The sequence below is a fragment of the Lissotriton vulgaris genome, chromosome 3_1 (assembly GCF_964263255.1).
Source record: "Lissotriton vulgaris chromosome 3_1, aLisVul1.2, whole genome shotgun sequence".
NCBI lineage: Eukaryota > Metazoa > Chordata > Amphibia > Caudata > Salamandridae > Lissotriton > Lissotriton vulgaris.
The window spans coordinates 857,980,640-858,006,729 of record NC_141689.1 but is presented as its reverse complement, the minus strand read 5'-3'; the positions used below and the strand labels follow the sequence as shown (position 1 = coordinate 858,006,729).

The 26,090-nt window shown below is 48.4% G+C and overlaps 1 protein-coding gene across 4 annotated transcripts in view; it reads left to right on the top strand.

Annotated features, from left to right (window-relative positions):
* Nucleotides 1-26,090, top strand: part of HABP4 (hyaluronan binding protein 4) — a 159,127-nt gene that overhangs the window by 69,338 nt on the left and 63,699 nt on the right. For all 4 annotated transcript variants that reach the window (XM_086961169.1, XM_086961170.1, XM_086961171.1 and 1 more), the window contains 2 exons: nucleotides 24,301-24,384; nucleotides 24,463-24,628. In XM_086961169.1, the coding sequence (XP_086817295.1) occupies nucleotides 24,301-24,384; nucleotides 24,463-24,628 (250 nt within the window). The remainder of the gene's footprint in view (nucleotides 1-24,300; nucleotides 24,385-24,462; nucleotides 24,629-26,090) is intronic.

Sequence of the window (26,090 nt, the reverse complement as noted above, 5' to 3'; positions counted from 1 at the left end):
TCAAACGCTGGGGAAGGTGACGGAGATGAAGAGGACGAGTACAATTATCCAGCATACTCTGATCCAGAGGAGGTACATGAACCTTGGTCTGCCGGAGGCGACCCTGAGGACCCTCAGTCGGGTCATGAACTGCAGCTCTTTGCAGCAAAGACTTCTCCAACGGAGGACTCTGCAGCCTTCAACGCTCTGATCGAGAGGGCTGCAGCTAATCATGATGTCGACCTACATTCAGATCCTGTGGATGTCGATTTTCTGTTTGACACTTTCTCAGTGGCTGAAAAGTCAGTCAAGACATTGCCTATGCTCAAGGGAGTGCTGAAGCACGCGCCAGAGGTTTTCAAGGAGCCCACTCGGGCGCGAGTCATCAATCCTCGTATTGATAAAAAATACAAGGCAGCGCCCTCGGATCCAACGTACGTCAAGGGACACTTGCCACTGGATTCTTTGGTTGTATCCAACGCACGTAAGCGGGCGAACTCGCAGACCACGGGTGACGCTCCTCCCCCAGACAGAGTCCAAAATATTTCAAGCCTCAGGGAAACGAATTGCTGCGCAGGCAGCTAATATTTGGCGCATTTCAAACATGCAGGCCCTACTTGCACGCTACGATAGGGCGCATTACGATACCCTAGAAACACTTCTGCAGCATTTACCTGATCAGTACAAGGAGGCAGGCGAAATGTTGATTCAGGAGGGGAAGCTGATCACCAACGCTTCCATCAAATGTGCGCTGGATGTGGCTGATACCGCCTCCAGGGCAATCCACACTAGCGTGTTGCTGAGGAGACATGCATGGCTTCGAATATCAGGCTTCAAACCAGATATACAGACAACAATCTTGAACCAAACAGTTAATCCTGACCACCTGTTTGGCCCCGAGGTGGATGCGACACTTGAAAAAATGAAGAAAGACACGGACACTGCTAAGTCTATGGGGGCCCTCCAGTCTCAGCAGTTTCGGGGTGGTTCCTTTCGCCGCTCCAATAATAGAGGATCCTCAAGGGGTCAGGCATCACAATCCACACAGTACTACAAGAGCAACACCCAAACCTCATACACCAACAAGAGTAGAGGTGGTTACAGGGGCAACAACGGCAGGGGACGTGGAAACCGCTCCAGGTCCACCACCGCCAACAAACAGTGACGTCTTGTCACTGCCCCCCGACCACACAACACCGGTCGGGGGGAGACTCCAGCAGTTCCTGCCCGCGTGGAAATCCATCACCACGGACAGGTGGGTCAAGTCTCTCATCCAATACGGCTATTGTCTGGAACTTACTTCCACTCCACCAAACATACCTCCAAGAAGCCGTCCTATGTCCGGCGAGCACTTGCACTTGTTGGAGCAGGAAGTTCAGGTCATGCTGCAAAAAGGGGCAATAGAGCTCGTACCACTGCAAGAAAGGGGAACAGGGGTTTACTCTCTGTATTTTCTAATCCCCAAAAAGGACGGATCCCTCAGGCCCATCCTGGACCTCAGGCCCCTCAACTGGTACATTCTCTCGGAGCATTTCCATATGCTCACGTTACAGCAGGTACTCCCTCTGCTTCAACAGGGGGACTTCCTAGCTACGTTGGATCTAAAAGATGCATACTTTCATATCCCCCTGCATCCTTCCCACAAGAAGTATCTCAGATTCACGATTCAAGACCAGCACTACCAGTTCAGGGTTCTGCCGTTCGGGGTCACCACAGCGCCAAGGGTCTTTACGAAGTGCCTGGCGACTGTGGCGGCGCATCTACGACGCCAGAACGTCCACGTCTACCCTTACCTGGACGACTGGCTCATTCAGGCAAAAACAGAACAGCAGTGCACCGACCACGTGTCCCGCACCATTCATCTCCTGCACGATCTGGGATTCTCTCTGAACTACCCAAAATCCCATCTCCAGCCCGCCCATGTACGACAGTATCTGGGCGCGACGATCAACACTCTGGCAGCCACTGCGCAGCCAAATTCAGTGAGAATCGCCAGTATCCAAACACTGATCCAAAGATTCAGACCTCAGCACTCGCTTCCAGCGAATGTTCATGCAGTTGATAGGCATGATGGCCTCCTGCATCTCCATTGTCCCGCACGCGAGACTACATATGCGTCCGCTTCAGGAGTGCCTAGCACGTCAGTGGACTCAGGCTCATGGGCAACTGACAGACTTAGTGTTGGTGAGCGGTCGGGCATACAACTCTCTGCATTGGTGGAATCCGCAAAACCTTTGCAAGGGCTGACCATTCCAAGAGCCTGTGCCACAGATTATCCTGACGACGGACGCTTCTCTCCAGGGATGGGGAGCGCATGTACTCCACTACACAGTGCAGGAACTATGGACACTACAGCAAAGGAAGATGCACATCAATGTGTTGGAACTGATGGCAATCTTCATGGCCTTGAAGGCGTTCAAAGTACATCTGTGCAACAAGGTTGTGTTGATCCGGACGGACATGACAGCCATGTACTACATTCAGAAGCAGGGAGGCACACACTCTCCGCAGCTGTCTCATCTGGCTCAGAGCATGTGGAAGTGGGCCATTCAGAGGAACATCTTCCTCATGGCAGAGCATCTCCCGGGCAAGGACAACCAGATGGCGGACCGGCACAGCCACCAAATACACGAGTGGGAGATACATCCATCAGTACTCCAACCGTACTTCCAAAGGTGGGGTCATCTAGAGATAGACCTGTTCGCCACAAAGGAGAACGCAAAATGCCAAAGCTTCGCCGCCAGGTTCCCACACCCGCAATCACAGGGCAATGCGATGTGGATGAACTGGTCAGGCAGATTTGCGTACACTTTTCCCCCAGCCCCTCTGATACCGCTGGTGGCACGCAAGCTCAGGCAGCACTCGATGACTCTCATCCTGGTTGCTCCAACGTGGGCTCGCCAACCATGGTACACCACGTTTCTGGAACTCTCCGTGGTACCGCATCAAAGGCTTCATCTCACTCCCAGCCTTCTGACGCAGAGCCATGGCGACATTCAGCACCCAGATCCGCAACAGCTCAACCTGGCGATCTGGCTCCTGAAGTCCTAGAGTTCGGCTACCTCAATCTTCCCCCCGATTGCATGGACATCATTCGGGAGGCAAGGAAGCCCACTACTAGAGCTTGTTATGCGGCTAAATGGAAGAGGTTTGTCATTTACTGTGTAAACCACGGTATTGACCCGCTAGATGCTTCCATTCAAAACATAATTTGCTACCTGTTCCACCTGTATCAATGCAATTTGGCGTACTCTTCCATCCGCATTCACCTGTCTGCTATGGCAGCATACCTCCAGAATAGGCAACACCTGTCACTTTTTAAGGTCCCTGCTATCAAGGCTTTTCTGGAAGGACTCAAGAGTCATTCCACCAAGGACCCCACCAGCTCCAGAATGGAACCTCAATGTGGTTCTTACAAGACTGATGGGTCCTCCCTTCGAGCCACTGCACTCTTGTGAGCTTCAGTTTCTGACTTGGAAGGTTGCTTTCTTAGTAGCAATTACATTGCTATGGAGGGTTAGTGAGTTGCAGGCGCCCACCATCCAAGAACCTTTCTTCCAAGTACATGCTAACAGGGTTGTACTCCGCACTAACCCTAAATTCTTACCCAAGGTTGTATCTCAATTCCATATGAACCAGACAATTGAGTTGCCAGTGTTTTTCCAAAACCCAGAGACGCTGGCGGAGCGGATGCTCCACACCCTTGACGTTAAAAGAGCTTTGATGTACTACGTGGACAGGACAAAAGATTTTCGCAAAACCAAGCAGCTTTTCGTTGCTTTTGCCTCACACCACAAGGGAAACGCTATCTCCAAAGCTGGAATCGCTAGGTGGATCGTGAAATGCATTCAAATCTGTTACGCTAAAGCTAAACGCACTCTCACTATCCCACCAAGAGCCCACTCCACCAGGAAGTTGGGGGCCTCTATGGCTTTCCTAGGTAACATTCCCTTAGAAGATATTTGTAGAGCAGCCACATGGTCTACCACACATACATTTACTAAACATTACTGTGTAGACGTGCACTCCAAACAGCAGGCAGCTGTTGGTCAGGCTGTTCTCAAAACACTTTTTCAGACTGCTGCAGCTGGCACGGGCGGCCGCCGCTAATGGAGGGACTGCTATGTATTCTATGCACAGATATGCATTCAGCAGCCCACATGCCTCGAACTGCAAATGCTACTTACCAGTATGCATCTGTTCTTGGCATGTAGGGCTGCTGACATTCATATCGCCCACCCTCCTCCCCGGCGCCTGTAGCAGCTGCAGTATTCATGTGTGTATATATATACATATGCTCATAGCATGGGCATCACTCACATACTTCACTCCATCTCTGCCAATGGCTAAAAACAATCTGGGGATGGAGGCGATGCCCATGCGCACTGTAGTCCAGGGGAGGAGCCACCTATCGTGATACTTCGAAGACTCTTCCAGGACAACAATGTGCAATCATCCGGACAAAACACTAGGCGGCGATCTATGCACAGATGTGAATGTCAGCAGCCCTACATGCCAAGAACAGATGCATACTGGTAAGTAGCATTTGCATTACTGTTACTAGCTCTATATGCGACTACACTGTCACTGCTTGCCAAGAACTCCACCTCATACAGGTAATTTGGACAAGAGTGCCTCCATTGCTTCACCCTTTGAACTATGTTCAAAGTGTTGAGGTGTTGTATAGTCCGGGCCCTCACTGTCCTTGTACTGGCAATTTAAATTACATAGATGTAAATCAAAATCACCCATCAAAATATAATGGGCAAAAGTGGTTTGATTTTCCTTACAAGATAAGAAATGAAGATGCTCATTTGGGGGCCCACCTTGCAATGAATTGTAACAATTAATAAGAATCAGCTTAGTTACTTGCAAAGGTTACTTCCAGTATTAGATTTGTGGAAATACATTTAACCACTTTAACTCGACCAGCTATATTTACTGAGACCAAGAGCATGAGACCCCCTCTCTCTCCCCGCCAGCGATTGCTCAGCAGGTACATAATAAAGACGTAAAACCATTTATCCAAAAATCACTGTCTCTGTCCACTCGGACGTATCACTTTATTTTTCCAAATTTGTGGGCATGTGCATCATGTGGCAGACCTCTTGATAATGACCCACATTCTAGCTGTTTACTGCCTTCACACCCAGCCTCCCCTGTGCACACCATTACATCCAGCGCCTGCTCCTCTAGCACCAGTTCCTCTACCTGTGACTTTGTGTCTGGGCCAGTTCAACTTGTGGATACAGATTCTTTAGATTGGTACATTGAGGGAGTAAGGGATCTTCACATATCCTGAGGCACCATCTGAGTGGGATAGCTGAGTTGCTGCAAAATAAAATGCCCCTATCTTTCCTCATTCCAACTTGCATCTGTATGGTATTGCTAGTTTCCACTCACTAGTGGAAAGGGCATCTAAACTATTTGACTTGCCAGGGACAGACTGATATTGACTTGTGTACACACTGAAAGAGTCATCCTGTACATTGGTGATTACCCAAATTGTTAATGGCACCTGGAAAGAGGGAGTAAGAGCATGCAGAAATCTGCTTCATTTCTGGTTCCTAGATTGAACAAAAAATATAGAAACCCTGACAATTTAGTAATCCATCTTTGTTCTGCAGTGCACCCCCTGACAGGGAAAGTTGTAGATGAACTATTTTGGGAAAAGTTTACCCACCTTCCTGCAATTTCAATTAAGACTGCAGGCTCCATGGCAATAGTCGGCATGTACGGTCGCTAAATGTGGCCTGATATGAATTAATATGTTGACCTGCTGCTAGAGGAAAGTAGCATGGCTTTCCTGCTGTGCAATTGCGTTCTTATGATGCTGAACTACAGTATAGTTTCAGAACGATCCTGTTTTTAGTTCGAGCATGCTCTGCTGTATGGGAGGCTTCTTGTGAGCACTCTAAACTTCCCCGTGTGGGTGTGACTCTGCCCACACATTTGATTAACCTTTGGTTGTGGTTTTCAGTGAAAGCACAAAATGGCCAGAGGCGGGAGCATGTCCCACCTCTTCTTAATGTTCCCTCCCACTGCGTTTAGGTTTCGTGAGCGTGCAGCAGCGCGCAGGGTGCAGCTGCATTCCTCCTCGTGTCGTGGATCAGGTTAAAATAAACAGAGTGTGGTCTTTTTCACTGCTGCGCTTGTTCCTACTTCATATCGTGCTAGTCACATCAAGTAGATCGCAAACTTCTCCTTGTGGAGGGTACTGTCTGAGCGTATAACCTAGAGTATAGCCCACTCTTCTGAATATCCTTCCTGTTTGTGTCAGGCAAGAGTAGCCATGCGTAAGAGCACAGAATTTGTTGTACAATTTCTAAGTGCACGTAACGCTACCACTGGTTGCACACGCTGTCTGGATTCTATCAGCTGTCAAGACATTGCAGCTTCCTGCCCATAACGCAACCATGGTCTGACTTTAACCGCCAAATCTGACACAACACGAGCCAACGTCATGTTTAACTTTTAAGTATATCTTGAAACTTATCTTGAAACTCTCCCGAATGGTTTATCGCAACTGTTTAAAAGTGATATTAAATTTTTATATATTTTATTTTTAGCATAAACAAAATTGATCATCACTTCATAATACTTGCAAGGTCCCAAAAGCTAGACCTATTGGCGATGCCGATGCTTGTTAATAGACTGCATATGCTATGTTTCCTCTGATCAAAAAATCTTTCTCAGACGTAAGTGTTTCCTGATGTAGTATTACTTAAAGTTGATATTTGTCTTTTTAATACCAGTTACACTAGATATTCTCATATTGCTAATTAAAATATTTTCAGTTCCAGCGAGCCCTAATTGGTATTTGTAGCAAAGTGCTCCTTTTTGTCTAAATAGCCTAATTGTCACAATTGACTCATTTTCACCCCTGTACGTCCCTAGTAAGTGGATGAAACACTAGCATGGCACACAGGGAGTGTGCCATTTAAAGTCTTTACATGTTTGCAAGTTTTCTCTACAGCATGCCTTGTAGCCCTATGGCAGGGTGCATTTTATATTACATGTGAGGGTATATCTGCATGAGCAGATATTCCCAGATGCGGTCTAGTCCAATTACTAGATGGTACAAGTGAATCTTGAGTATATGTATGGAGCACTGGTCATTAAGTTCCCCAGCTATATGATGGCTTTACTGAAACCTGTGGTGTTGGGTATCAAACACCTTGTCTGAATAAAACTGTACTGTTGCCATTCTTAGACTTAATATGACATGCACTGAAAGGGCACCTTAGAGGTTCCCTCCTGAAAAACCTGCCACTATCTAGTGTGCTGGCTGACTTGTCTTGTCCAGCTTGCTACCACAGACCAGTTTCTGACCCCCTGCAGGTTAGAGACCATGCTCTGAGACCAGAAACCGTGCCTGCTCCGTAGGAAGGTGTTCACCACTTTTCCAGCAGGATGGCTAGTATAACAAGGCCAAGTGCTTCAGAGCCCTTGCTGCATTTGATACCCCAGATTCTCCAGTATTAGGGGTGTCTTTCATAGATTCACATGCTTGAATATTCACCGTCGTTGAAGTGGGAGTCCCACGGTACATAAAATAGCAGTAATAAATGCATATATAAATAAAATTATAATATATAAATATATAATACCGTAAAATATGCAGAAAACTCAAAAGTACCATGTAACAGAATAGGCCCATAGAAAGCCTAAGGGAGAAACTCAACTTGGCAACATATCAGTGTCATTATGTTTTTGGTCCAAATTCCAGCCAATCAGGTTGTAGCTCCCTCTAGAACCTTAATCTCAGAAGCCCAAGACCTCTGATTTTCTACCGCACGTCGTGTGAAGAGTCTCCCTGAACTCTGCTCAGTTTCTTCAACTCTAACTGTTTATTTCATCAAGAAATGTCTTCAAATAAGAAATCTTTGATTAAGGCCTGCCCCTCTTGTGGTAAACTGCACCTTTTCCATGAAGATCCACACAGTAAATGCATTTACTGTCTCTACCAGACCACGAAGTTAAAAACTGTAAGTACTGTCGCATTTTTCCTCCCAAGACTCTGAGATAGAGAGGCTACAGAAGTTGAAGATTTAGAGTCTGAGGTTTCTGAGGTAGAAAGTTTGTCATCGTGTATTTGTAAATCCTCTCAGAAGCGTGGGTCTGAAACTGAGGTTCAATCTCCTTTTCTGAAGAAGAGTAGACTGTTGGAATCCTCCAGGATTGTTTCCCCACAGGATTTGCTTCAGGGCACGTCTACGGGACCTGGTTCTCTGACGTCTGCGCCCAAATCCTTGCCTTCCTCTTGTAAATCTGGCATTGGCTCGTCGACTCGTCTGTCGACGTCTTCAGCGACGACGAAGTCTGTGTCTGTGGCCTCTACGTCGACGACGACATGTACTATGTCTTCCAGTACTGCGTTGACGACTATCACCTCGTCGACGACAGCCCAGGAGACGAGGCCCATTACTTCTATTGTCAAGATCTTGTCAACGAGTGTCAGATCAGTACCATCGACTAATTTATTATTTTATTTATTAATTGATTTTGTTAAGCGCGACAGCTACCCATAAGGGTTTCCCGGCGCTAAGAGACAGAACGACAACATAAGGCAGAAGAACTAGAGATCGAAGAGCCAGGTCTTCACTGCTCTGCGAAATCGCGTGTGACAGTTTTCCATCCGTAAGGCCAGTGGAAATGAATTCCACAGTTTGGGTCCTAAGTTCGCAAAGGAGCTACCGCCCATTCTGGTAAGTTTGAAACTAGGTACATTGAAAAGATGGTGAGATGAGGAACGGAGAGAGCGAGCTGGGAGGTTAGGGCTGACGAGGGCCTGAAGGTAGAGGGGGGCTGATCTTGTGCATAAAGCTCAGCGCTTTAAACTTGATCCGGTTTTCAACACGAAGCCAATGTAGCTCTCAGGCGTTCTGTGATGTGGTCACGTTTACGACAGCCACAGAAGCCGAGCTGCAGCATTTTGTACTAGCTGAAGGTGACGTATGACGGCCTTTGGAGACCCCAGAAAGAGCACGTTGCCGTAATCCAATCTGGAGGTCACCAGGGCGTTCACGACAGATCTCGGTGTTTTTGGGGATCATCCAGAAGATTTTACGCAGCCACTCTAGGATGGTAAAACAGATGGCTGTGACTCTGTTGACCTGATCTTTCATGGAAAAACCCCTATCGATGATTACTCCCAAGTTTCGCACTTGTTCAGATGGAGTTGGAAGGGGACCCATGGAAGTGGGCCAGTGAGTCAGGTTCCAGAGATCAGGTTTGTTGCCAAGAATCAGGACCTCCGTCTTTCCGCCGTTTAACTTAAGTAAATTGTTGTTCATCCATTCAGCTATCTTGCTGAGTCCAGTTTGTAAAGGGGAGGGGGCCGTGGGACCAATTCGAGAGAGTGAAAAACAATTTGAGAGTAATCGGCATACGAAAAAAGATTTAATCCCGAACATTGTGCAACATAAGCCAAAGGTGTGACATACAAATGAAAAAGCAGAGGGCTAAGGATAGACCCTTGGGGTACCCCATGGGGGGGAGGAGTGGCTCTTAGAGGATGATGACTTAAAGAAAATTTGAAAAGTGCGGTCAGACAAGATGCAAGCCAGTCCAATGCTTTGTTGCCAATGCCAATGGCAGCAAGGGATTTGAGAAGGATACTGTGTAGCACAGTATCAAAAGCTGCGCTGAGATCGAGCAAGATCAGCGCAACTGTTTCTCCTCGATCCAGGAGCAGACGCAAGTTATCTGTAACGCCCAGCAGGGTCGTCTCCGTAGAGAAACCGGGGCGAAATCCCGATTGAGAAGCATGTTAACAGATTGTTGTCTGTCACAAATTTTGAAAGATGGACGTGGCTATGTCGTTCCAAGACTTTCGAGAATGCCGGTAGTAAAGAAATGGGATGATAATTGGCGGTTATTTTGAGATCCGCCTGTGGTTTCTTCAATAACGGGGTAACCATGGCATGTTTCCAACAGCTAGGAACAGTAGCAGTATCGAGTGTGGTTTATCATCTTGCAGATGGTGGATAAATGTGAAGGGTTCAGAGAACGCAGAATAGGGGCAGGCAACGGGTCCAGCGGGGATCCTGATTTAATTGTGCTCAGTGTTTCTGAAAGAGTTTCCGAGCAGAGAGGCCACGACAGCAGTAGTGGCAAAGGTGACCCAGAAGAGTTGGTGGGCACGTTCCTAGTCTGAGGGGAAGTGGAGGAAACAGGAATTTTGATTTGAAGATCCCATCGTCGACGGCTCCGTCGACTGACAAATCTTCGTCGACGCAGAAAAAGCCTTAGATTTCAGCGTCGATTAAAACTATGACGACGACGCAAACGCCTCAGGTTGGTTTTAAAACTGCCACATTTATGTCAACGGGCTCGTCGACATCTCATTTACCTGTGGCTACAGCTGCCATTTTCACAGTGGTTACTGCTTCTTTAAGGACAGTACCTCTCATTCAACTGAGTCCAGTGAGGAGTGGAACCCGTCTTCGAAACAAATTATTTCAGTCTGGTGGGGAAGAACACAAACAATTCGGGGGTGGAACAACTGTTCGGACAGGCCTCTAGTCCATCTGATTTGCACATTAAGTGCCAGGAGTATAGTGATGAGGGTGACTAAGAGGAAAACGTCGAAGATGGGAACAAATTATTTCCTGTTGACACCAAGTAGTTACTTCAGAGCCGGTAACGCAAATACCATCATTTGCAGCACATGCTTGATGACTATAACTGCAGGTTTCCTCAATCTACACCTGCCTCTCCAGCATCACACCTTCCTCCACAAGCCTCAACCGCCACAGGCACCTGCACCAGTTCCACTCGCGTCACCGGGTGGTACTCGTCCTGACACTGACAACGAGGATCCTGATCCTCACAACACTGATGACGACAATGACGTCGACATGAATGAGTGGGACAAATACAGGGCTTAAACACCTTCCACTCCGCCCACCTCGCCTCTTGCATCGCCTCCAGTGGACATTGCAAATTTCCATAATTTGATGGTCCATGTGCAAAGCGCTTTAATCTCACCGTCGAAACAACATGAAAGTGAATGCTTCTTATGATTTTAAGGACATTTCACAAAGGCAGTCGCACACAATACCAATCATTGACTTTATTTGGCAGGAGGGCCTTAAATTAATGGAACATCAAAATTCAGTACCTGCAGTCATGCCCAGATTAAACAAGTACAAGGCTCCGGTGTCTGCACCGGCTTGTTTGGTGTCACAGCCGAAAGCAGATTCGGTTATCACTCAAGCAGCACAGAAAAGATCTCGCAATCCTGCTACACCACTCACGTCTCCTCCGGATCAGGAAGGCCGCAAGTTGGACTCTATAGGCAAAAAATTCAGAACAATGGCGGCAACTACTGTCAGGGCGGCAAACACCTTGGCTATTTTGGGCCGTTATGACCGCCAAATGTGGTCGGATTACTGCACTGATTCCTCAATTACCCGAGGCCATCCGTGCTGAAGCGCAAGCCATTTTTCAGGAGGTAGAGAATTTCGTCTGAATTATCGAATGCGTCCTCGACATTTCCTCCACGGGCTTTCGTCAATTGGCTGGGGCTGCAGTCTTGAGGCGTAAATGCTGGCTGAAATCTACCACCTTCTCTCCAGAGGTACAAGCAAAAGTCCTGGACTTGCCTTACGATGGGGAGTCTTTGTTTGGCAAACATGTCGACGATGCCCTTGAGGCGATAAAAAAGGACACCGACACTGCAAAGTCCTTAGCTACCCTCCAGTACAAGAAACGGCCCTTTCGGGGGGCACGAGGTAGAGGCGGAGGTTCCTCTACTTTTCAAGGATCGGGCCAATACAATACCTACAACGATAACCGACAGAGGGGTTCCTACCAAACCCAAAATCGTCAGTCCTCCACCAGACCAACGGAAAACAACTTTTAGAGGTGGCGCAACCAACAAAAAGCAGTGACAGTCCCAGTTCTTTTTTTTCTGCCGACTGCATCTTGGAGGTCGCATCTCAAAGTAATTTTGCAAATGGTCCGAAATCCCCTCCGACCAATGGGTCCTGGATATTCTCTCCAAAGGACATACCCTGGAGTTCACAAAATTCCCTCCCTCTCGTCCACCTTCGGGGCCACTCTCTCCCCACCGCAAAGAACTTTTGGCCCTGGTAAAATTGATGATCAAAAAAGGAGCCATAGAGGTAGTGCCGCAGGGTCAACGCGGCAAGGGATTCTATTCCCGTTTTTTCTTAGTAAAGAAAGTCGGGAGAATGGCGTCCAATTTTGGATTTACGGGCCCTGTACAAATTTATCATTTCAAAAACTTTTCAGATGTTAACTCTGCTTCAAATTCTGAACTACCTCAATACAGGGGAATTCTTTAAGACCATCGACCTCCAAGACTCATATTTCCATGTGCCAATTCACCCCAGACACAGGAAGTATCTACGCTTCACAGTCGCACTTCCAATTCAAAGTCCTGTCATTCAGCCTCCGTTCAGCACCAAGGGTCTTTACCAAGATCATGGCCCCGGTAGCTGCTTTTCTGCACCTACAAGTCATACAGTTTTATCCATACCTGGACGACTGTCTCATAAAGGCTCCGAACCTCCAACTGGCAATCCAGCATAGTCTTGCCTCTCCCTGTTTCAAAACTTGGGCCTTTCCATCAATTGCCAGAAGTCACACTTTCGCCCTTCTCAGCGGCGAGATATTCTCGGAGCCTCAATAGATTCTCAACAGGCAATGGTCTTTGTCTCCCAGGAAAGATCAGACCGTATGCTTCAGATGGTACGGTCCCTCCAATATCAACTGTCTGTTTCAGTCCGGATGTTGAAATCCTTCCTCGGCATGGCTTCCTCTGCCATACAGTTGATCCCTCACTGCAGACTACATATGAGGGTCGTCCAAGAGGAGTTAGACAAGCAGTGGAAACTGATTTCAGGATCATTCAACGACAGGATCCTTCTCACGGCTCGCATTCACCAGGCTCTGGAGTGGTGGGCTCACCCTCCAAACATTTCAAAAGGTCTGTCTTTTCAAGACGCTGCTCCGACTGACTCTTACCACGATGCGTCCCTGGAGGGCTGGGGAGCACATCTCGAAGGTCTGTCAGTACAAGGAAAATAGACTGCGGTCCAACGCACTTGGCATACAAACCGCCTAGAGTTTCTGGCGATCTTCCTTGCCCTGAAGTCTTCAACGGATTGTTCAAGGCCAATCTCTGCTGGTGAGGACAGACAACACCACCAGCATGCATTACCTGAACAAGCAGGGCGCACAAGGTCTCTTTTGCTTTCGCAACAAGAGCCGGAGATTTGGAAATGGGCAATTCGTCATCAAATTCATCTCACAGCCATCCATGTGCCGGGTGTTTCCAATGTTCTGGCGGATTCGCTCAGCAGATCTTTCGCGGACAACCACAAGTAGGAACTCTATCAATCCACTCTCGAGTTCATTTTCCGCCAGTGGGGCCAGCCGCAGATGGATCTTGCTACTATCACCAACAGGAAATGCCAAAACTTTGCAAGTCTTCATCCCCACAGTCGAGCGGAAATGCATTTTCGATCAGTTGGTTGAACGCCTTCAGCTACGCTTTCCCTCCGCTTCCTCTGATTCTGCGCTTGTTGCACAGGATGAGGCTTCAACCCTGCCACATCATCCTGATCGCACCCAAGTGGCCGCGGCGCCCATGGTTCTCGGACCTGCTCTTGTTCTCCCAGAACGAACCAATTCCGCTTCATCCACTGCCTCTCCTCCTCACAATGCAGCAGGGGCAGATTTGCCATCCGGATCCAGCATACCTCCAGCTCCAGCCTGGAACCTGAACACCATGAATTTGCGTGTCTGACCATCGACGCTGACTGTAGAGGTGTTAGCGCACGCCCGTGCTCCTTCCACCATTCAAACCTATCTGTTGAAGTGGAAGCGTTTCTGTGTCTGGTGCCATACCAAAGCCTTGGATCCGATGACCGCCAAACCAGAACAGATCCTGCCTTTCTTCCTATCCTTTGCAAAGTCAGGACTTTCCCACTCCACTCAAAGTTTTTCTGGCGGCTCCCTCCTGCTTCCGCCATGATGGTTCTACCTCACTGTATTCGTCTAGAATCATTCAACAGTTTTTCAAAGGCCTCTTCCGTATGTTTCCACCCATTCGGCGTCCTCTGCCTGCTTGGCGCTTAACCACATCGCTGCTGTGGTTATTTTTCCCCTGTGCTGGAAATTGCCATTTTGCTGGTGTCATGACGAGCTCAGCTCGTCATCAGCACAGCTCAACTGTGCCTCATGACGAGCTGAGCTCGTCATGAGCATGGAAGGGGTTAAACCTGGTTTTGTCTCAGCTCCTCCTACCTACTTTTGAACCCATCCATTCAGCAAGCTTAAAATTCCTCACGTGGAAAGTTGCCCTGTGGCTCGCCTTGACATCATCTAGGCGTGTCAGTGACATTCAGGCATTCACCATTCAGCCTCCTTTTCTCCAGTTCTCAAAAGAGGCTGTAACACTACGTACTAATCCTAAATTTATTCCGAAAGTTCCCAGTGATTTCCTTCTCGATGAACCAGTCATTTAAAAAACTCTTTCCAGATCCTCAAACTCCTGCGGAACGTTCATTACATTCCTTGGATTTGCAACGTTGTCTCGTTTTTTACATTCAGCGCACTGCATCCTTCAGGAAATCTGACCAACTGTTCGTGGCCTATGGCCCGATCTGCAAAGGACAACCTGTTACCAAACAAACTATTACTAGGTGGATTTCTTCTGCCATTACCTTTTGTCATCAACTGGCTGGCAAGCCTCTTCAAACTCCAATACGTGCTCATTCAACTAGAGCTGTGTCAGCTTCTACTGCCCTCTTTGCGGGGTACCTCCGACACATTTGCAGAGCTGCTACGTGGGCGAGCAGCCATACTTTTACAAAGCACTGTCTGCAGTCAGCAGATGCAGCAGTCGGACAAGCGGTGCTGCGGAATCTATTCCATTAAAGGTGAGCCTCTGTTGCTACCCGCCTCCAGTCATAAAGGTTATTCTCTTTAATATATGTTTATTATATGCTTGAACTTACTGTTACCTTTATGACTTACATGATGATTACTGCTTTCTACTCTTATTCAAGCATGTGAATCTATGAAAGACACCCCTAATACTGGAGAAGAACATAAGTTTTGCGGCGTGAATCTTTCTGGATTCACTATGCTGTGCATATTCTGCGGTCTTGTGGTTGGGTCCGGATTCGTAGTCTTTTATTTGTTTTGGTTTTTTTTGTTTTTGTAGCCCTTGTGGGCGTCGGCGTCACTCCTCCTCTGGTGCATTTCCGGTGACGTCGGCATGCTTCCTGCGGAAGCTCCCACTCTTGGGCGCCATCTTCAGATTCTTTTTTCCGCGGTCGGGTCTGGATCGTTCCCGTTGGGCTCCAGACATTTTTGGAGAAAGTACAGAGAAGAGTGGAAGTTGGAGTAGATATTGGAAGAAGAAGACTAAGGAAGACTTCACAGAACATTGACGAGGAGAAAAGAAGGTGAAATCCTCGAACTTCGACGATAGTCGACGTCCACGCGGTCAGGGAGGCCTTAACGCACGAGGATGGACAACACGCCATTCAAGTTCTGCCCGAACTGCAGACACAAGTACGCGCAGAAGGACCAGCACCCGGTTTGCAACCTTTGCCTACCGGTAGAACACAGAAACGAGGACTAAAACGCCTGCGCCGTCTTCGCCCAGAAGACCCTTCGTGTGAGGAAGAGGCAGAGGGTAGCACACGCCGCCCTCGAAGGAAAATCCCAGACGCCATCGCTGTACGAGCTGGGGATGTCCTCGGAGGAGGAGGACAACGCTGCCGCCGAAGACGACAGCTACACGGTCGTAGAGACCGATTACAAGAAGACGCCTGATAAGGTAGGAGACTCGACGTCCCACAAGAGAGACTCTGAGTCTCGAAAGTACGAGGCCAAGAGCCCGAAGGCGCCGACGCAGCGACATCTGCCGTCCGCGACCACAAGCAGGCCCAGCGGATCCTCGGAGAAGGAGTCCCTGGCGCCGAAAGCTGTTGAGCAGCAGAAAGCGTCGAAGATCGTCGCCGAAAGGGACCGATCGACGTCAAGGGAGAGACCCAAAAGCCTCGGCACCGTCCAAGGACCCGAAAGCCAGTTCGACGTCCAAGCCGTCGACGCCGAAAATCTCGCCGCCGAACCAGACGACTAAGAGGGGCCGAACGTTCCGAAGCCGAAAACGTGGCCGAGGTGGAAAGGAAGAGGTGTCGGCTAGAAGCCGGGATGGCAAGCCTCTTGCAGCAGAGAAAAGATGTCGCCGCAGAGATGAGTGCCTTCACGATTCCACACAAGACCAAGCACGTCGTGCTAGATCTGGTCGAGGAGGAAGAAGAACATGTCGACCATGTGCCTAGAGACGAGATGGTCGACTACCAGGAAGGTGAAGAGAATCCCTACGAGGATTACAGCTATGAGGAGGATGAGGGCAATAGGTTGGACGCCGAGCCGGCCACCTCTGACCCACGCGAGTAGGATTACCTAGACGTCGACACCGAGAGCCCGGAGGAGGCGGTCGACTCATACCCCTCGAGACCCTCGCCGCTGGACGACATTGGGGCATACAACTCGGCGATACAATCTGCCGCAACTGCATTCAAGCTAAAGCTCGACGAGGAAAAGCAGAAAGACTTCCTGCTAGAGACATTGCTCCCAACACAAACAAGAAGCCAGTTCCTGCCAATGCTCGAGAGGGTCTTAGCTCAGGGAAAGGAAGCGTTCAAAGAGCCCGCAACATGCAAGGCGGTAACTCCCAGAACAGAGAAAAAATACAAACCTTCCTCGGAGGACCCGGCCTACATTCGAGGCGAGGTCTCTGCCGACTCCATTATCACGGCCACAGCTAGGAAGAGGGCGAGCGTATCCACTACCTCGGGCCCACCACCGGATAAGGGGAGCAAGAGGATGGATCTGGTGGGGAGAAGGATCGAGCGAAATGCCGCGACCCACTGGCGAATGGCTAATTCCAACGCCCTGTTAAACAGGCACATGTATCAGATCATGGAAGGGCTGGGACAGTTGGTGAAGGACCTACCCCAGGATGCCAGGCAGAAGGCCGAAAAATTGATCGGGAAGAACGCGGCAAAATCTTGCTTTAAGACGGCCCTGGACGGGGCAGACACCGCCAGCAGGCTCATGATGATGGGTGTCACGGAAAGGAGGCACGCCTGGCTCAGGATCTCAGGGTTCAAACCCGAGGTACAACACAGTATCCTGAACACACCGTTCAACGGCGAAACGCTTTTCGGAGCAACAGTTGACGAGAAACTATGCCAACTCAAAAAAGATAACGAGACGGCAAGATCCATGGGGGCGTTGCAGTTCAGAGGCAACAAGAGAGGCACCCCGGCACGGAGGCCCGGCGGGAGAGGTGGAAACCAGCCAGGTACATCGCACCAGTCCTTCCAGCAGACGCACCAGGCAGACTCGCAGGCTCAGCAAGGTCACCAGAAGCAGTCCTGGCAGTACCAGCCAAGAGGCCAGTCCTTTAGAGGGAGGAATGGACGTGGCCAGAATAGAAGAGGGGGGCAGCAGCCCACCTCGAAGTGACTTCAGAGACCTCCGGGTGCCCGACCACAGAAAGGATCCCAGGGGGCACTGCATACGAAGGGGTCAGGACAATCTAAACACCTACGACCACATGACACCAGTGGGAGGAAGATTAAAGTTCTATCCAAGAATGGAGAGAAATCACATCAGACAAATGGATCCTAAACATCATCCAGTTCGGATACTGCTTGGAGTTGGAGAGAAAGCCAACAAACAGAAAACCAAGGGGAAAGCCACCAGCAAGAGAACAGCTGGCGAGGCTTCAGGAAGAAGTGCAAGAACTTCTACATAAACAGGCCATAGAAAGAGTTCCCTTCAGGGAAAGGAACAAGGGAATATACTCAACGTACTTCCTAGTTCCAAAGGTCGACGACAAGATGAGACCCATCCTAGACCTAAGGTTCCTCAACAAATTCATAAGAACACAAAAGTTCAAAATGACCTCTGCAGGAGGTGCTGCCACAATTGCAGGTCGGAGACTTAATGGTCACGATAGACCTCAAGGACGCCTACCTACACATACCGATGAACGAGAAGCACAAGCATATGCTCAGGTTTGCGATCGGAGGGGGCCACTATCAGTTCACAACGCTGGCCTTCGGACTGAAATCAGCACCGAGGGTATTCACGAAGTCTCGCGGCAGTCGCAGTGCACTTACGAAGACAAGGGATACACGTATACCCTTACCTGGACGACTGGCTGGTGAAAGCGAACTCGTACCAGAGGTGCAAGCAGCATGCACATAGTGACGAGCACGCTCATAAACCTGGGGTTCTCCGTCCATTGGAAGAAATCATCAATGGAGCCGGAGCAAGTGAAGATCTTCCTGGGTGCAGAGATCAACACTTTACAGGGCAAAGTGTTCCCCAGCGAGAAGAGAGCAAGGGCGCTGGTCAAGGAAGCTCGCCTCTACCGTAAGGGACAAGCTCGGACAGTGAGGACTGCGAGCAAGATCATGGGGATGATGGCATCATGCATCCACCTAGTGCCGAATGTGCGGCTACACATGAGACCCATGCAAGAATGGCTCCAGGAACAATGGTCACAGGCTTCTGGCAGTTGGGAGGATCTTGTGGTGGTGACGCACGCAGTGCAGAAGGAGATGACATGGTGGACCTTGGAGAACTTAACAAGGGGACTGCCTCTAACACTCCCAACTCCGACAGTGACCATCACCACGGACGCATCCCTGAAGGGATGGGGCGCTCACATGGAGGATCTCAAAGTGAGGGGTCTTTGGACGCCAGCAGATGCGACAAAGCACATCAATTACCTCGAATTGAAGACAATCTTCCTTGCACTGAAAGCCTTCCAGACAAGACTGTACAGGCAAAGGGTGTTGCTACAGACAGACAACACCACGGCAATGTTCTACATAAACAAACAGGGCGGAACACAGTCGACAACGCTCTCGACGCTGGTGCAGGAGATATGGAGGTGGGCCATCCCTCTCCAGATAGACCTGCTAGCCATACACCTACCAGGGAAGGAGAACATTCAGGCAGACTGGCTGAGCAGACAGACCTCGGCATCCCGCGAGTGGGAGCTCAATGCTCAGGAGACGAGGAGGCTGTTCAGCAGGTGGGGAACGCCATCAGTGGACCTGTTTGCAACACGCCAGAATGCGGAATGCCGAAACTTCGCATCCAGACAACACAAAGAAGGGTCCCTTGGGAATGCCCTATGGATAGATTGGTCCGGGAAATTTGCATAGCTTTTCCCCCCGATACCACTGATACAGAGTACTGAGCAAGTGCAGAATGAGCACCATGACCCTGATACTGGTCGCGCCACAATGGGCGAGGCAGACATGGTACTCGCAGATCATGGAGATGGCGCAGTGTGCACCCCACAGGTTCGGCAGAAGAAAAGACCTGCTCTCCATGCAGAACGGAGAGGTGCTGCACCCAGAACCGGAGAGCATGAGCCTGGTAGCATGGCTCCTGAGGACATAGAGTTTGCACATTCGAGACTGCCAGAGAGCACCCTCAGGGTCCTGCGGGAGGCACGAAGGCCCAGCACAAGGAAGTGCTATGTCGCCAAGTGGAAGAGATTCACGATGTGGTGCAGGAGGGAGAGACTCTACAATAAAATGAGGAAGGACTCCACGGTACTGAAGTACCTGACACACTTGCTGGAGAAAAACCTCAGCTCGTCCTCCTTGAGAGTTCACCTGGCGGCTATAGTGGCATACACAAGGGGTGAGATGGGCAGAAGCTTCTTCACATCACAAGTTGTAAAGAGGTTCCTGGAAGGAGCAAAAAGGATTGCACCACCCAAGCGGGTGCCACCCCCGGCATGGAACCTAAACGTAGTCCTGACGGAACTCATGAAGGAGTCCTTCGAGCCGCTTCACAAGGCCTCCTTGAAGATGCTAACTATGAAAACTGCTTTCCTGGTTGCTATTACGTCCTTACGCAGAGTGAGCGAGCTGCAAGCGCTAACACTACAGGAGCCCTACTTACAAATACACAATGACAGGGTGGTGATGAGGACCGACCAACACTTCATGCCGAAGGTGGTGTCCAAATTCCACATAAACCAGTCCATACAGATTCCAAGTTTTTTCCAAAAACCAACCACTAGCGCAGAGCGAGCTCTGCACACCCTTGACGCCAGAAGGGCGGTCATGCATTACATTGAAAGGACAAAAGGACACAGGAAAACGAAACCGTTCTTTGTGTTTGCCAACAGTTACATGGGCAAGGCAGTGACTAAGACCACTATTGCACGATGGATCGCGCAAACAATCCAACTCTGCCACAAAAGGGCAGGAGAAGAACTGGCAGAGGGGGCACGCGCCCACTCCACTAGTAAAAAGGGGGCTACAATAGCCTTCCTGGCCAATACACCCATACAAGACATATGCCTGGCAGCAACATGGGCTTCGGTGCACACATTCACGAAGCACTATTGCGTGGATGTTCAGATGAACAAAGAAGCACAAGTCGGACAAAGGGTGCTCCAGCATATATTCAGAAACCAGAGCTCATCTTCCACCCAGCCGCCACGGAAATGAGAAACCGCTACGAAATCTATGCACAGCATAGTGAATCCAGAAAGATTCACGCTGCAAAACGAATAGTTTCTTACCTGTCGGGATAGTTTTGCAGCTTGAAGATCTTTCTGGATTCACTAGCGAACCCACCCACCTCCGCCAGAAAGATGAGACTGGAGGGAGAAGAGGTGGTCAAAAAAAAAGAGAATATAAGGACAAGTGGTAAAGAAATTATCACCTGATTAAAACATTGCCATTGCTTCGGGAAAGAAAGAAATACGGAAAAAAGAATCCGAAGATGGCGCCCAAGAGTGGGAGCTTCCGCAGGAAGCATGCCGACGTCACCGGAAATGCACCCGAGGAGGAGTGACGCCGACGCCCACAAGGGCTACAAAAAAAAAACAAAGAAAAGACTACGAATCCGGACCCAACCACAAGACCGCGGAATATGCACAGCATAGTGAATCAAGAAAGATCTTCAAGCTGCAAAACGACACCGACAGGTAAACTATTCGTTACCTGTAAACTGTGGTTCTCCAGTATTGGTGTCTTTCATAGATTCACATGCGACCCTCCCGTCCTCCCCTCAGAGGCGCTCTTCTCCTCAGGCACTTTTGGTTACTCTGTGCTACGAAAATCTGAGGTCTTCTGCTTCAGAGGAGAAGGTTCTAGAGGGAGCTACAACCTGATTGGCTGGAATTTGGACCAAAAACCTAATGACACTGATATGTTGCCAAGTTGAGTTTCTCCCTTAGGCTTTCTATGGGCCTATTCTGTTCTATAGTACTTTTGAGTTTTCTGCATATTTTATTGTATTATATATCTATATATTATAATTATAATTTTATTTATATATGCATTTATTACTGCTATTTTATGTACCGTGGGACTCCCACTTCGACGAGGGTGAATATTCAAGCATGTGAATCTATGAAAGACACCAATACTGGAGAACCACAGTTTACAGGTAAGTACCTTATGTTCTTCCTCCATACTTGGGAGCTGCCACCTCTACCCTGAGGCCCATTTGGCACCAGGACGGGTGAGCAATTAGCCATGCTAGTAGGCGTGTTGTGCCACCAGGCTAGTCTCACTCCTAAGGTGGGCTACCTGATGTGCTCCATGAAAGAATGGTTCCACTGTTTGTTAGGTAGAGCATGGCAGCAAATGCGCTGCTGTGAGGCATGCAGTAGAAGTATTGCTTTGAAGCTCCACCCAAATTTTTAATTGGCTTGTTTTCCTTTGTAAACACTGGCTCAGAGTTGTTAGTAGGCTTGTTAGTCCTCCTTGGTACCGCCTTGTCTGCAACTGCTACCTCCCATTACTACTGGACCTTTTACTGGCGTTACATGGTCTGCTATATAAGTTGGTAAGCACAATTTTCTTTAATTCTTATCCTATTCCACCCTTGACATTGCAGCACACCGCACTCCTTGACTACTGTATTTAAATTACTATGCGGTCTGCTTTACCTTTAGCGGCCTTCTTATTCAATTCTTTCATTTAAGGTGAGCTCAGCTTTCAGTTTAGCTACTGCGCTTATTTAGTTTATTTTACAGGCAGACGCTAATGTGGAAGTGGCTGCACTTATTTTATTAATAGCGCGGGCCACTCTCACTTCACCGTCCGTGCTGCAAAACGTTTCTAAATGATTCTTTTTGCTTTGTGTGAAAGCGCACCATATGCACTTTCACTTTAATATCATCCGTACCCCTTTCGTTAGACACTGCTCACTGTAACCTGACTGTGGCAAGCTGTGTCTAAAGAGGGGCGCGGCCAACATTGAAGTGCTCTCGCATTTGCGAGCGTTTGAGTTATTGGCATTAAAAATAGCAATGCCTTTTATATATTTGTAGGGTTTAAAACACATAAATAAAAGGCATTGTCATTTTACAATGCCAATCACTTGCAAAAGCGATGCCTATTACATTGAAAATGCTTGCTTTTGGTGGAATTAGGAGCCCTGGGACTGGGTTATGCCCACTCGGCCACAGGAAGTGGTCATATGGTTGGGGGGGGGGGGGTAGTAGTGACCATAAGGGTAAGTAGCCAATTCGCTACTACCTTTGACTTTCATAAACTCTCCTCTATTCAGTATTTAGGTGGCCCCTTGACACCAGGAACTCTGGTTCACCTGATTGAAGGCCAAAGGAGCCGAACAACGCAAGAACTGTGGACTAGCTCAGGACCTCTCGCTAATTCCTGCATGCTTCTGTCTCGGCAGTTGCAAAGACCCGACTCTTTCTACAGCTGTGCATCCTCCAAAAGCTTGGGAGGGGTGCCATCACTTTGCCGTCCAGCCTTTGTTGAGGAGCCACTTCCCTGCAGTCACCGACCGCAACACCCGGTTCACTGATCTGCTGAGCATCAGATGCCCTGATGCTGCAGCTGCTCAGGAGGCGGTCACTGTGCTCCAGGATGTCAGGTCAGTCTCCCACACCACGTTTGGAGATGCCAGGATCCACCCTGCACCAATACCCGGGGTACTGGACCCCTTGCAGCAACCAAGGCTTGTTTAGTGTCTGGCCTGGTCATCACCACCACGACTTACCCACCTACGTTGGATGTAAGCACCAGAAAGGTCATTGAGAGTGGCCCTGCTGTCTTGTTTTGTCCCCCATCTCCAGGTCAACCCCAAAAGTGAGAGCCTCCAGCACAGGCAGCCCACCAGACAAGATCTCTGCACCTCAACTCCTCAGCCAGAGCCCGTGCCTACTGACTGCACCCTTGCCCCAGAGACCCTCTGAACCGATTTCCTATCCCCACCACCCGCCTCCATGCTCCAATGGACTGGTCTCCACATGCAGCATTTTTCTGTATCCGGTTTTCTCCATAGACTACAGTAGTTGTGTTCACGGCTACCCTTGCAACCAGCGCCTCTGTGCCATGACTCACCCGGGCAGGTAATCCAAAACTGCTGGTGGTTCGAAGGACCATGGCCCCTACTTACCTTAAGTCCAGTACAGCAACCCTGTAACTCGATTGCAAGTACCCATATGCAGTGACTATTTCTCCTATAGGATAAGTGTTCGAGCCTCATGCTTCAAATCTGGCGGTTGTATTTGGTGTTTCTTAAAATCACTAACTCCAATTACTTGCCTAATCTTGTAGATCTTGGTGTCTAAATTAATATAAAAATAGCTATTTTTCCAAATTGTTGACTTTTTTCCTTATGGAGTGTTTCATTAATTTACTGCGAGCAATATATGCCGAACAGTCCCCTCTGACCTGCGTAAGGCTGCTCGACCACAGTACCACAAATGGAGCACCTTGGGATAGTTAAAGCAAGCCCTTGCACTCTAGTAATTGATACCTGAACTCTCTAAACAGTGCACCTGGTTTGGTACACTACATAGAGCAAGTTCCCTACAATTGTCACTTGAGCAGGAAGGGTATGATCGGTTACTGCATGCCTTGTGGTGTTCATGCTGTAGTCATTGCCTAGCTCCTGTGTGTAGTTTACTTTGTTACTAATGCAAGTTCTCTAGCAGCAGGACTGTTCAGGATCTACAAATGAAAAATCTGTTGTGAAGATGGCTTGTAGTTACTGGCATGCCTTATGATAATGCGTCAGTCCTCTCCTAACCCCTATGTTTAGGTTACTTTGCCACTCCAGTGGGTATGGTAGCTGAAGGACAGCTCTTTACCTACCAGTGTCTAGTGCTATTATGACTTTGAGCTGCTGGCAGTAGTAATACATGGATTATAAGAGGTTTTTTTAACTTATTTTTTTAACTAATGTTCTATGACCCCCTCCATCAAACCTATTTATTACTTAGTATTCCTTTTCTTTATGTAGTGACATGGAACAGTCTACACCAATGGAAGAAACTCCAGAGACTGAAGAGCGTCAAGAAGGAGTTGAAGGAGATACAGAGGCCAGGTAATGTCCTCATGTGTACATTTTAATTGGATTAGTGTAAAATGTATGTTAGTAAATTGTGTGTTTGTATACCTATAGGGTAATTGAAGGAACTGTAGAAGCTTCTGTTCCTGAAATGACCTTGGATGAGTGGAAATCTCTCCAGGAGCAGGTTCGACCAAAACCAGAATTCAACATCCGAAAGCCAGATTCCTCTGTTCCTTCCAAAGCTGTGGTAATTCATAAGTCAAAATACAAAGATGATGTAAGTAAGACTTTAATTTGTTTTTCAATGCCATACATGTATTTATAGTTATTGATTACTGATTTTAAATGGTCTGTGGTTAGCCATCCTTTGTCAGATGTGGGCTGAGACTTTGGCTTGGTGACATTTATAAATGGGCTGAGGTGGAGAACAGTTCTGACCCATATCACAGGGATGGGACAGAGCAGTGACTGGTAAAAAGTGGGATACAGTCATTCTAGAATTGGCGGAAGGAACTCCGTATGAAAGACTCACATAATTGTGGCACATTGGAACCATATTTGCCTATTCCAATGCTGATAAATGAGCGATTTCAGACTTGGGAATGTAAAGTGTGGCGTAATGTGTGAAATACATGGACTCTGTAGGGCCCAGTCCCTTATTAGCCTTTTGAAGATGTATATTGTACACAACCCTATTTTCGCTTTTGTATAAGATCATTGAACAAGCTTGACGGATGTGGATATCACCAAATATTATTGTAACTTGTATGGATCCCTGTTTTTTGAGTTGGAGTTATTGGATTGCTTACGTTTAGAGTGGCACTTTGAGAAGATTCTGCGCGCAGTTTCATGATTCTCACAAATGTCATGATTTTTATTCCTTTGGGAATGTCCAGGCATGCATGTAAAATAGATGTTTTAAATAGTTTCAGTAAAGCCAATAGGTTTTGCTTTAGAGTCTTTTGGCTCCGCCATTGCTTTTTGGAGATGATGTACAGCATGGGCAAAAGAGGGTGAAATTACAGCTGTCATTCTGTAGGTGCACCATAATTGATAACCAATGCGTGGACATGTCATGGTGAGTGCCTTTTTATTTTTAACGCTCTGTGTTGTATTGCTGAATAAAAAATTCAAGTAGGTTGAAATGACTGTAGGGCTGAGGGAGCAGATGGAGAAAAGTTAAGCTGAGTTGGGTGGTGGGGGTAGTAGAAGGGGAAAAATGTGGCACACTAGCAACACAGGGGCATGTGGATAAATGCATGATTGAGAAACAGTGTGGGTGTTAAGCATGAAATTAAGCAGCACACTGAAAAGAGCAGTAGTGTAGGAGGTAGAGAAGTGCACAGAGCTGGAAACACATGCAGTCTTCTGGAATACTTAACTAAGCAGAAAGTAGTCTTCCCCCAATATTCACCCTCCCCCCCCCCCCCCCCCCCGCCCATCCCCCCCCCCCCCCCCCGCCCCACCCACCCCCCCACCCACGTGAACTACGGAAGGATACAAGTTGGGAAATCAAAAGGTATGGCTCTGAGGAGGGACAAGCACAAAAAAGGACAAGCCACGTATAAAAAGGAATCAAATGAGTGACCAAGGCAACTAATGGTAAGTTGTGGGCAGGTTCTAAGCTTGCTAAGTTCTTGGAAGCCCACAATAGTTTTTGTAGCCAAGACCGCTTGTGATGTCTGGTAGGCGAAACCTTGAAAGTATTTAATAGAGCTTGATTTCATTTTGCCAAAGTA